Source organism: Periplaneta americana, chromosome 9 (assembly GCF_040183065.1).
Source record: "Periplaneta americana isolate PAMFEO1 chromosome 9, P.americana_PAMFEO1_priV1, whole genome shotgun sequence".
Lineage (NCBI taxonomy): Eukaryota > Metazoa > Arthropoda > Insecta > Blattodea > Blattidae > Periplaneta > Periplaneta americana.
Genome location: NC_091125.1, coordinates 174,818,949 through 174,832,553, shown reverse-complemented (window position 1 = coordinate 174,832,553; position 13,605 = coordinate 174,818,949). Strand labels below are relative to the sequence as shown.

At 34.6% G+C, this 13,605-nt stretch overlaps 1 protein-coding gene across 6 annotated transcripts in view; it reads left to right on the top strand.

The window, feature by feature from the left end:
- Positions 1 to 13,605, top strand: part of scrib (scribble planar cell polarity protein) — a 308,579-nt gene that overhangs the window by 102,149 nt on the left and 192,825 nt on the right. For all 6 annotated transcript variants that reach the window (XM_069836394.1, XM_069836397.1, XM_069836396.1 and 3 more), the window contains exons 3-5: positions 6,943 to 7,021; positions 12,070 to 12,159; positions 12,586 to 12,706. In XM_069836394.1, the coding sequence (XP_069692495.1) occupies positions 6,943 to 7,021; positions 12,070 to 12,159; positions 12,586 to 12,706 (290 nt within the window). The remainder of the gene's footprint in view (positions 1 to 6,942; positions 7,022 to 12,069; positions 12,160 to 12,585; positions 12,707 to 13,605) is intronic.

The following is a 13,605-nucleotide window of genomic DNA, read 5'->3' as shown; positions in this document are numbered from 1 at the left end:
TTGTGATTAGTATGATCGGAATTTTATGAGTCAGCTCTTTCAGCTAGCATTCTAGTATTTTTGTTGCGTTACTTTTTGCATGTTTTGTCTGCTGCATCAATGCGAGAATTGTTGCTTTGTATACACTAGTGCTTCTCGCAAAGCCCCGAAACGTAAATTAGAAATATAATAATAATTAGGGCTAGGATTTTGATGAAATTGCATCTTTTTTCTAGTAAGCCAGAAACATAGCTGCTTTAGTAATGTGATAAACTGAGTGTTTAAAAAACATATTTGTGCGAGATCATGCGTATTTGCTTGTTTTCCGCACAGAACCAATACGGGGTAAGTGTGAAATACCACATTCAGTATTCCCAACGTAACACACATAACAATTTCCCTCTTCTTACCGCTTAAGCGCGACATTCATTTTACTGCTTTAGGCTTTTAACATATTATTTTTTAGAGACGTTTAACATAGTAATAATTATAAATTGGAAACTTACCACTGCAATTTCACCTAAATTGCAATGTTAATTATTGTTTTTAAATATTTGCAAAAATTAAGTAAAGTCTACTACTCCACGAAACTTATTGCATTCCTGATACAAGTAACATTAAGGAAGCCGTGAAAAAATCAACGAGATTCCTGATGCCGATGTTATTACTGCAATATGTTATATAAATAATATTGTTAAAATATTAAAATGAAAAATAAATCATTACATAACCTTACCGTTTGTTTTAAGTTCGCATTTATAGACTGGGAGGGGGGGGAAGACAGACGTAAATCACGGCCTGCTGGAGTATAGTAAACACAGAAAACATTTTACAGCAACAATGTTGAAGAAAGATATTTTGGTGTTCCGAAGTTGGCGTCATTAAATAGAAACCAACATGGAGATTTCATTGCAACTAATTAGAAATTCGTCTTTCAGGTATGTAATAAACGATCTTCGCACAAAATAATGTACGATATACGAGCGGTATGTTTGTTTTCATGTTCTCGGAAATTAAAAAAGCTCAACTACGTTTTGCTTTTTCAATCTTTTCCTCGACCATGAAAACGTCAACATACCGCTCTTGTAACGCATATTACTACTGTGCGAGATCGTGCGTATTTGCTTGCTTTCCGCACAGAACCAATACGCGGTAAGTGTGAAATACCACATTCAGTATTCCCAACGTAACTCACATAACAATTTCCCTATTCTTACCGCTTAAGCGTCATATTCATTTTACTGCTTTAGGCTTTTAACATATTATTTTTAAAGACGTTCAATATAGTAATAATTATAAATTGGAAACTTACCACTGCAATTTTACCTAAATTGCAATGTTAATTATTGTTTTTAATATTTGCAAAAATTAAGTAAACTCTACAACACCACAAAAGTTACTGCATTTGTAATGCAAGTAACATTAAGGAAGCCGTGAAAAAATCAACAAGATTCCAGACTCATCATAGACTGGGGGAAAAAAAAGACAGACGTATATCACTGCCTGCTGCAGTATAGTAAACACAGAAAACATTTTATAGGAACAATGTTGAAGATAGATATATTTGTTTTCCGAAGTTGCCGTCATTGAACAGAAACCAAGATGGAGATTTCATTGCAACTAATTAGAAATTCCTCTTTCAGGTATGTAATAAACGATCTTCGCACAAAATAATGTACGATACACGAGCGGTATGTTTGTTTTCATGTTCTCGGAAATTAAAAAAGCTCAACTACGTTTCGCTTTTTCAATCTTTTCCTCGAACATGAAAACGTCAACATACCGCTCTTGTAACGCATATTACTATTGTTAGGGCATTTTTTTTTTGCAGTTTTGCCTGTTTCAACTCATAAGAGCATTTTTTGTTTTATTCGGTCATTTTTGAGGCATTTTCATTTAATTTTGGCCATAAATCCCTATTATTAACCCTTAAGTACTCGCATCGGGTCAAATCACAATATATAAACAGCTGTTGGCGCTAAATGATAAATGACTACAGCCAGACCGTTTCAAAGATTTCAACAATAGAAGAAATTACACACCATCGGCACTCTTCATAGTACCTTCCAGCAAAGAAAACAGAGGAAAGAAAAAACACTCGAGTCATATAGACCTGACGCAAGTACTTAAGTTTAATGTGAAATAATGTTTATTTCCTTCGATATTTTCTCTACATATTTTGTCCATTAATACTCAGTATTTTGTATAATATTTTAATCGTTTTTCTACACAAATATTGCCATTTTAACGTAATACGACTGTGGTAATACCTCCCATGTAATGGATCAGTCCAACCACCCCTTCAATATAGACATCTCTATGCCTGCTAGTTCCGGATAAGAGTGGCCTTGTGGTAGACTACTTGGAAACTACATCAGGTAAAATAATTAATTAAAGTGTACTACTTAGAAAAAATTATGTAAAATTAAATAAACTTGAATGTTGGTACTAAAATTTAATTTAATTACTAGTCTAAATATTAAGCAGCACAAAACTTCTTTTCCTACTAAGCCAGTTTTAGAATGTAAGATAAATTTTTAGGGAATTTTTAAGGACATTTTTGAAAGATTTTTTGGTCATAAATGCATTGTTTTTAGGACTTTTTTCATGTTTTATAGGCCATCAAAATCCTAGCCATAATAATAATAATAATAATAATAATAATAATAATAATAATAATAATGGCGGGCTTATGTGAGAGCGGCAATGAATCTGCGGGTTTCTTAAAAGCCATTTGTAAGTAAATAATAATAATAATAATAATAATAATAATAATAATAATAATACAAATGACTTTTAAAAACGCGGAGGTTCATTACTGCCCTCATATAAGCCGGCCATCGGTTCCTATTCTGAGCAAGATTAATCCTCAATTCCCTCAAATCCATTTTAATATCCTCTCATCTACGTCTCTGCCTCCCCAAAGATCTTTTTCCCTCAGATCTCCCAACAAACACTAATGTATATGCATTTATGGGTTCACCCATATGTGCTACATGCCCTGCCATCTCAAACGACTGAATAATAATAATAATAATAATAATAATAATAATAATAATAATACTTACGGCCGCCCTCATTTAAGCCCGCCATCGGTCCCTATCCTGTGCAGTAATAATAATAATAATAATAATAATAATAATAATAATAATAATAATAATAATTCGCGACTCCCTGCAAAACTTAATAATAATAATAATAATAATAATAATAATAATAATAATAATAATAATAATAATATGAGCTGCTAGTTCAAACAGTTTAGCTGCCTTGACAGGGACGTGTTTCAATCGACATGTTTCTATACGTTGAAGAAAATTTACTTTGTCTAATTATAAAATGTGTTTGCTTGAAATGGGCTACAGTTGATGCGACACTTTAAAACATTAATTTATCTCTCTTATTGGTTTGAACTTGAAGTAGTTTCTAACTATAACACAAATGAGCAAATGAACATCGATGACAGCAAAGGAAGTGAGCTGGTTTACAAGCAAAGCACATTAAGTAAAAAAAAAAAATATTACTTCTGAGAAAAAGACGCTTTTGTTCTGACAAAAATGAATCCTGAAAATATTATTATTTTAGTAATTTGTTTCTGTTTAAGCGCATTCCCTTTTCCAATTCTAAGTTTATACACACATTATGTACAGTACGTTATATGCGCCTTTTTTTTTCAGGAATAATATTTTTGACTTAATGTGTTTTAGAAAGCATGATGATAGAGATATTCCGATAGTCAATATAATGTAATATAATCTAATAATATTTTATTTAGAGTTCAGTCTAATTGAAATATCAGTTTAAAATCAATAACACTTACAAATGTAAATGATCATTGCAAATTATAAAATTGAAATGCAAACGTTTTCGCTCTTGGGCATCATCAGGCATTTGATTCACAATATCTTATACAATTTTTCATATCTTTGCTGTGAAATGCGTACCAGATAATTGAAATTTACAATCTTGTACATATTAATAAACAACTATTTACATAATTTCGAGGGAAAAATTGTTCCGGGGCCGGGCATCGAACCTGGGACCTTTGGTTTAACGTACCAACGTTTGTACGTTAAACCAAAGGTCCCGGGTGTTGATACGTTAAACCAAAGGTCCCGGGTTCGATGCCCGGCCCCTGAACAATTTTTTCCTCGAAATTATTCAAATCAACTTTACAGGGAGTTATACCTGAAATCTTGATTTGCAACTATTTACATGGTTAACTCTATGATAAATAACAATCTGAAATTTAAATGAGTACAGGTATTAAAATTATATACTGGTATGATAAAATTGCGACTAAAATGTTGTATTGATCTTAAATTTCAAATTATAAAATTGTGATCATTATGAGGAATCATATGGTTTTTCATCATGTTGTTTTAATGAACACAATTTTACAATTTGAGACATAAGATCAATACAACATTTTAGTCACAATTTTATCATATATAATTTTAATACTTGTTCTCATTTAAATTTCAGATTGTTATTTATCATAGAGTTAACCATGTAAATAGTTGTTTATTAATATGTACGAGATTGTAAATTTCAATTATCTGGTACGCATTTCACAGCAAAGATATGAAAAATTGTATAAGATATTGTGAGTCAAATGCCTGATGATGCCCAAGGGTGAAAACGTTTGCATTTCAATTTTATAATATGCAATGATCATTTACATTTGTAAGTGTTATTGATTTTAAACTGCGATATGCCAATTAGACTGAACTCTAAATAAAATATTATTAGATTATATTACATTAATGTGTTTTGCTTGTTAATGCGTAGTGTGAAATATATGTAAATAAATATGCAAACATAGAATTACTTATTAATTATTAAATAAAGGATCGAATAAGTGCTTACATTTCATTGTAACGTTCACACTTCAAACTCAAAATGTAGGCCTGTACCTAAAAAAATTAGTTCATACATGCGTTGTAACTACTGTAAGCAGATGCATTGATATTTCGCTAAGAAATCATTTTAAGAAGATAGAATGCTATTTTTAACAAAACAGAAAAGTATTTTCATATTTCTAATTGTAGTTTCAAACCACGTGTTGTTGTTCTTAACAGTACTCAAATGTAAACAAATGAACGAACGGAATAAACGAATGGGGAAATGGGAGAAGCATTGATAGCGCTATGTGATTGGCCTTTTATGTCCCAGAGCTGGCCAATCCTCAATTAACCCGAACACTGAGGCAGCTAGCAAGGCGAAAGAACTTTGCATATTGCCTACAGATCCAGGCGTTCTTTTATCATTCCCTAATTGGTTGAGGAGACCTCTCTATTAGGAGTGAAGGTACTGCATTCGCATTGTTTTTGTTTTAATTTCAAATTGTCATTATTTGGCCCATGCTAATTCTGAGTCTTGAAAATATATAGCCTATAGAGCACAATTAAAAAAAACACTCATTTGTGGACAATAATACGAATTTTGGTAGTGTTTAGTAAAAAAAAAAAGTCATTACGTAAATTTTACAAAAACATTGCACTCTTTACACTTGTTATATATTATAACACTTATGCACTAGAAAAAGTCTATGGTTTATCGTGCTAAATATCGACCTCTGATGGATGTAGAGACTTACCTCCGTAAGTTAATATCACTTTTGCTGACATCACAAAATTTAAGCAAGCATAAAAACCGTGGCCGGTGATAATATATGCATAACGAAACATGTGGGCCGATAGTTCGGTCTCGTGGCGTCAATAGTCTGTTTCATTAAAGAAAACGAGTCCGTACGTACTATAAATGAGTGTCTCTGACGTTTTGTAGACCTTATAATTAAGTCCTCAAAATTATAGCGAAGAAGAGTTCCAGGAACGTTTTCTCATGAATGAAGTTAGATACAAGACAGCTTATCGTGTATTACACAAAAGAGTTATCCTTTGAGGCAATTGACCATACACTAATAATTTCTAGATTTTTATACAACTTTTATATTGTGAATAAGAAAGTCCATTTTGAATGATACAATCCAAACATAATAGACATCATAACAAAGACAAAACAAAAACTTAACAAACACACAAAACACAACACGAACACAATAACACAAGAAATACATCACACTAACATACGAAAACAAAAGCACACATAAGATCGCATCTTCATTCAGAAAACAGAAAACACAGTACAAAGACATGTCAACACACAAAGAACACAAACAAATAAATACGACCACAAAGGTGTATACAAACTCACATGTAATAGTTGCGACAAGTTCTACATTGGACAGACAGGCAGATCATTCCAAACACGCTACAAAGAACACATTAAAGCAATAACCAGAGGACACAATACATCTACATACGCCGATCACATAACCAATGCTAACCATACATACAGTAACATAAATACGGACATGGAAATCCTACACATACAACCCAAGAACCAAAAACTCTACACACACAACAATACGAAATATACAGACACACTAAAACACACCCCGATCAAATTCTCAACACACAGATCAATTTCAGTACACACACACTATTTGACTCCACTCTTCAACACCTTTCAACAATCAAACACACCCACATAACAGGCAGAGAAGTTCGAGATGACGCCGTGATCTAGTAGGCTCTGAGAAGCACTGAAACAGCTGTAAGCCGCACAAATCCTACATAATTAACACGAGTAAGTCCTAGTTAATCAAGTAATAATAAGAAAGTGTTAATGTCGACATTCACAAATTAATGTTATGCGTCACTAGTTCCATCTACCTGAATCTAGTAGAACTACGTCCTCAGTTAACAGTAAACTTTGGATAAACCGAGCAGTAAAATTACAGAATTAGTAACTCTAAGCACTGTTGGCTAATGAATAATCTCGTGTTTAGAGAACCCGCCCATGAGAGTGATACTACTGCTATGCAGATGTGCACAATTAACCATTGTGTGTTCCACTGTGAAATGATAAATTTTAACATATGTTGTTTCTTTGTTTCAGACATTCCTGACATTCCAGAGAATATCAAGAACCTACGATCACTGCAAGTGGCAGATTTTAGCAGCAACCCCATCCCTAGGTACGAACTTGTGTTGTGTGAGGGACGGGCGGATGTATTTAACTTTCTTCATTAGTTTGCAAGTATTATTAAATTTTAGTCCTCTGTGTAGGTTTTAGTTTACTTTCTTTTCATTTTGTGAAGAAATATCAACAGCTTCAGATTGCTCACTTGATTCATATTAATTTATAAGTTTCCCTTAGACAGTTTTTAAAATATAGTTTCATTCTTTTCGTTTGTACCTTCATGTTTAATTAAAACTAGTAGTTAGTAGAAAATAGCATTATACATCGTGAAACAGAGTTACAGAATGTGAAACGTGATCCCATATGTGAAGTGTGAGAGAGGGGAATATTGTGACACGTGGTACTTCCATTGTCATTGAGTTATTTACTATTATTTTTTTTATGGGAGGGCATATTAGAATTTGTTGCTTTTAAATTTATTTTAATAGAGGAGCATCTTCCTGTGGATCTCTGAAGAAAGAACAAGGTAATATACTAGTGAAGTGCTTTGTATGGAGTGTGGCATTGTATGGTGCAGAAACATGGACATTATGATGAAATGAAGAAAAACGATTAGAAGCATTTGAAAGATACAGTGAAAGGAATGGTGAACGGGAGAAGAGTTCGTGGCAGAAGAATATATCAGATGATAGACAACATTAAGATATATGATCGTATGTGGAGACTAAGGGGAAGGTGGAAAAGAGGGTAGATTAGAGAATGCTGTGTTTGCAGTGAAGAACCTGCTCTCTGGCAGAAAATTATGAAAGAATGGACATCTATACATACTATTTGTTCAAAGAGAGATGAGATTGTGTCTAATTGAATGGTTGCTGTGCTGGATATTAATGTCCTTCAGACTGTTTAGTTGTGTATGCTTTACACTTGAAACGTGTAGTAGCTTTTTGTTAGTAGGAAACTCGCTCGTGGCTGCTTGGAGTAACTCTATCCTCACACGTACATATTTTCCTCATGGAGTAGGTTTTGTATCTTATCAGTATTTGCTGCAGATGGAGGTCGATTTGCAATCTCTTCTGTTGACTTTCTGTGGAGGCGTAAACTGCAAAGGATTATTCCAGAAGATCATGCTAATTACAGATAATATTTTCTTAAAGCCTTTGAAGCAGCATTGATCAGGTCGCTGCTGGAGTCACTGGATGTCTTATGTTCAGGTCTTTTGCTCTGCTGTAAAGTAGTCTGTGAAATGATTTCATAAGAAAGCTAGAGTGAGGCAGGATAAGTTCGATGGGCACACGTAAAGTAGTTTTCCTAGAACTCCATTAATTGGTCGATAGTCTTTAGTGCAAACGATTAGGGAAAACACGGGAATTTTACTGGGAGCAAGTAAAGAGATAGGTTTGGAAGTAAATCCCGAAAAGACAAAGTATATGATTATGCCTCGTGACCAGAATATTGTACGAAATGGAAATATAAAAATTGGAAATTTATCTTTCGAAGAGGTGGAGAAGTTCAAATATCTGGGAGCAACAGTAAGATATATAAATGATACTCGGGAGGAATAAATATGGGAAATGCCTGTTATTATTCGGTTGAGAAACTTTTATCATCCAGTCTGCTGTCGAAAAATCTGAAAGTTAGAATTTATAAAACAGTTATATTACCGGTTGTTCTGTATGGTTGTGAAACTTGGACTCACACTTTGAGACAGGAACAGAGATTAATGGTGTTTGAGAATAAGGTGCTTAGGAAAAATATTTGGGGCTAAGAGGGATGAAGTTACAGGAGAATGGAGAAAGTTACACAACACAGAACTGCACGCATTGTATTCTTCACCTGACATAATTAGGAACATTAAATCCAGACGTTTGAGATGGGCAGGGCATGTAGCACGTATGGGCGAATCCAGAAATGCATATAGAGTGTTAATTGGGAGGCTGGAGGGAAAAAGACCTTTAGGGATGCCGAGACGTAGATGGGAAGATAATATTAAAATGGATTTGAGGGAGGTGGGATATGATGATAGAGAATGGATTAATCTTGCTCAGGATAGGGACCGATGGCGGGCTTATGTGAGGGCGGCAATGAACCTCCGGGTTCGTTAAAAGCCAGTAAGTAAGTAAGTAAGTAAGTAAGTCTTTAGTGCAAGTGATGGAGCGAGAAGAAAGAGGAGTAGAACTTAAGATGCAAGCTTGCTCTTCAGAACTGCATGTGGATAGCTCAGTGTATCTTTCCTGCATCAAGAACATGACACTTGCTACATTCACTTTTAATTGCGAAGTTTAATAATCTATATTGTTACAGCTACACCTAGAATTTTACGTCACTAAAAAGTGTTTGTTTAGGCACCTAAAATAAACTTATAAAACGATAAAATGCTATAGTAGACCCTCAAAATTTTGTTTCTAAGAAACAAAAATTATGGCATAAAAAAAATTACAACACTTTCACTGGTCATAATTTTCTCCGTAGTACATAACAGTGATGTTCTCCAACTTGTCCATGCTCAAGCTTGTGTCTTTTGTCAGTCATTTTCATTTCGTGTCCAATATTTTTATAAAACTGAAAATATAGCCAAACAGAAAAAAGTAGTCCGATATGACGAGTTTTAAAACCACTGAGAAATAAACTTAATGGCAAATATTATTGGACAGCTACTTTCTGAGTACTTAGAAATAGTTTAAATAGATAATGAATGTAAAAGTAATCATCTTTATAAAAACAAAATGCATTAAGCCATAGATAATATTCATAACAATGTATTGTTAGAAGAAGGCATCTAGCTAGAGATAATTCGTACAATTTAGTACGAAGGTACATACCTGCTGGCAAAAAATTATTTTCCCCATCATAACTCAACCCTGGGAATTCCAGAAGCCAGATGATTTTTCTCTAGGCATCTCTATTTGAGCTTAAAGCACTCAGGGTGATGAAGAAAACAGAATGTGTCTGAATCCTGTTCATTGAATTTATATCAAGATAAGACTTTTCCTGACATTAAAAATTTTCTCCGTAAGCTTCACATAATCAGCTTTGAATAGATCACATAAATTCTCAACGATAAAAAATTCGTAGAAATTGATAATGAACACTAAAAACTGATGGAAGTGATGTTGATAATAAAATTCGTAAAACTCTTTACACAATGTTAAAACTGGAGCACACTATTATAAAACGGAAATCCCCAGTGTGATGCTCTCAAAATTCCATGGATCAAATTATCTTCTTTTTCGTTAACACAGATTGACCACAGATGATTCTGGGTTTGCCACATTAACTTTGTTTTCCAGTGTTGATCTAGGAATTCTATAAAGGTCAGACACCTTCCTATACGATACTTTTTTTAATGAATTTTTCAAGCTTCTTCAGGTCAAAATTACCTCTTTGCCTAACACCCGGCTTACTTTTATATTCGCATGGCATTGCCCGAAATCACCCTACACCGTTTCATTAATTACAAATATGCTTACTACAAGGATATTAATAAAACCTTAATAATGCAAACTGAACTGTAGTTTCAAAACACTTCCAGGAACTGTGAAATGCACAACCAGTGCTTTTCTTATATATCCCTGTCTACAACTGTTCAAGTATCCACATTGTAAAAATCTCAGCTATTACGTTCTAAAATTTAAAAGGTCCAAAATAAGCTTTCCAAACAAAACCACTCGGAGAAAACAGGAAGCACATGTTCCTTGCAGCATCTGTTAAGTGCAGGGATCACAAACTCACGCTGTAGTGTCAGCTGATTGTCATAGAAGAGAGAATAATAGAATTGTCCGAAAACTCGCCCCCCTTGATGGTGCTTCATTGTTTTCATATTCATTCCAGTAGCGGGTGAGTGATCGAAATCCTCGGTGAGGCCAGATGCAACTAGTTTAAGTGCCTCCGATAGGAAATGTTTATTTATGATATTAATTATTGTTATATTATTAATGTCATGATTAATGTATTATTATTATTATTATTATTATTATTATTATTATTATTATTATTATTATTATTAGTCTATTATTATTAAACTACTATTGATGAAAAATAATGTCACTCACCAAATAAGCTGTTATGCTGTGAGTTTCAGTGATTGTTTCAGTGTGATGAAGCAACCCACATTATGTGTTGAAAATCCTCTCCTTTCTGTTCTTTTTATTTTTTTCCCTTGACAGCAACGAACAAGGCCAACAGAGAAGTTTATTTTACACCCCATTACCACTTAATTTTATGTTGTCCATACCAGGATGCAATAGAAACTCGCGTTTTAAGATTATCTGTCAGAAGAATTGTCAGCGATGTCGTAGGTATCTCGGTAGAGTCTCTCTTTATTTAAAACTTCCTTCCTTTCAATATTATTTCTTCTCGAAAAAGGACACTCTAACAATGAATTAACTGCACCAGCATTATTTCTCGCATTTGTTTCTGTTTATATTTTCCCGAAATACATAACATTGGCCCGGATTCACTACTGTACCCGCCCTGACTGTACTACGAAGTACAATAGTACAACACCCTCGCTTAAGTCATAACTCTGAGACATAAGAGGAGGGAATAGTGTGGGTCTCTGCCTGCCAAAGAGCTGGAATTTGTGTTATTTATGACCTATTTAGGAAGACAAGTCACCATTGCTATTCCCACCCCACTCTACCCTTGAGGCCGTCCCATGGATGTGAGGAGTGAAACCTGACCAGGCCACGAGGCCAGACGAATTGTGCCTCGGCTACAACGTTTTTAGCGCAAGCTCAAACCCCGCGAAAATACAGGAAATTCAGAAGACAGACCCGGCACGAACGATTCTGGCCTCAGGAACAAATTTTACTGCAAAACAGGTCTATATACATCACAAAGTTTTAAAATGCTTCCACAGCGATGCTTCATTCAAATAACTAATACATTATATAAAAACACAAAATTTGATTTCTGTTAAGCCAAGTGACTGAGGCCCGGCCTCACTTGCCTCAGGCAATCAGCCGCCACTGATTCATTCCACTATTGCTGATACCTGATTGGTGTCATTTATGAGGTTCCGACCAGTTTTGTTGACTAAGCATTCATGCCTGGCGTCTACGTCCTAAATAGACAAACATTAATAATGCATGAAATGTGTTGCAGGTTACCACCAGGCTTTGTGCAGCTTCGGAACCTGACAGTGCTGGGCCTTAATGACATGTCACTGACCAACCTGCCACCGGATTTCGGGAGGTGAGTAGCACTGCAGTATTACCTAATACTGTCTCACATTTTAGCCACAGCAGCCCTATTGTTTTGCAGCTAACATCTTCGAAATTAATATAGGTACTGTATTTCTTTAATATAATCTTAAAAATTCTCTTTTTTTCTCGGAAACAGCCAATTGTTGCGATAATTCGCGACAAATTTACTGTCATAAATCAGTCACATAAAACTTGCTTATACTTCCCTGGCCATAAATTAGTAGAAACAAGCTTTGAGAAGACTGTGTGTGCATTGTGTGACAGATCACTTTTTATGCTCTGTTTTGTGTAGTCGTTTCAGACTTTTGATCCCTGTTCTAAAGTGATCTAAGATGCTGGAGTACATCAATTTGTTTTATATGCATTTGAATTGAATTGTTGTAATGTACTGTAATCATTCATTTTTATGTTGCAGTCTTGTAAGCCTTCAATCCCTGGAACTAAGGGAAAACCTTCTGAAGTCTCTTCCAGAATCACTATCACAACTCTCAAAACTCGAGAGGCTTGACCTCGGCGACAATGAGATTGAAGAACTGGTAAGAGCAGGGAGATGAGGAGAGTTAGGGTTGCAACAAGCTCATTTGTCTACAGATACGCAAATGCAGAATAATACAGAGATAGGAAAATAATTGTCGAAAATGAGATCTTGAGAGAGAAATAACGTTTGAGGAATGATTTTGTAAGCTGCTTTAGTTTTCATAACAAACGATTGCCTACCGTGTCAACATTTGGTGGCACTAGCTTGCAAAACAGTAACACAATCATCACTCAAACCGAGTGGCAGGAGATGAGATCCTATTAGTTGATCCTCTACAATTCCAGCCCGCATGTTGATAGAGATTCGTTGCTGATGACTAGACACGAGGATGGCAAATGGATTTTCGTCACTCCAGACATGGCTATTGCCTCTATAGGGATATCCTGAACTAGCACCAACAGATAGCACACGTGTACTTTGAGGGATGCGCTTTGCGTGTGCATTTGTTTTTCGGTATATAAACATTGAGGATATAAGTAGTGTATTAGTATATTAAACACTGTTAAAAACAACTCAAAATGCCAAATTTTTGTTATATTCCTACATGTAAAGACCAGGGAAAGCTTTTTGTCTTAATTCAGGTCCCGAAATATTGTGAATATATGCTTTAAACCTTAAAAAAATAACGAATTGAAAGTGCTAGCTATTAAACAAAAGTAACTACTTCAAGTAATGAATTGCTGGCTACAATTTCATTTTGGAGAAGAGAAAAGAAAAATCAATAAAAACATTTGCAACCTCGATAGCGAGCTATGTTAGCTTATATTATATGCAGTAGTTGTAGGAGTCTCCGAAGTTTACGCCTGCAGTAAACTCTCGATTAACTGGGATGTTTATTATCCAGGACGATCCATAGTGAAATCCATTTCGTGAATAATGTTTTTAATGTACTGTACC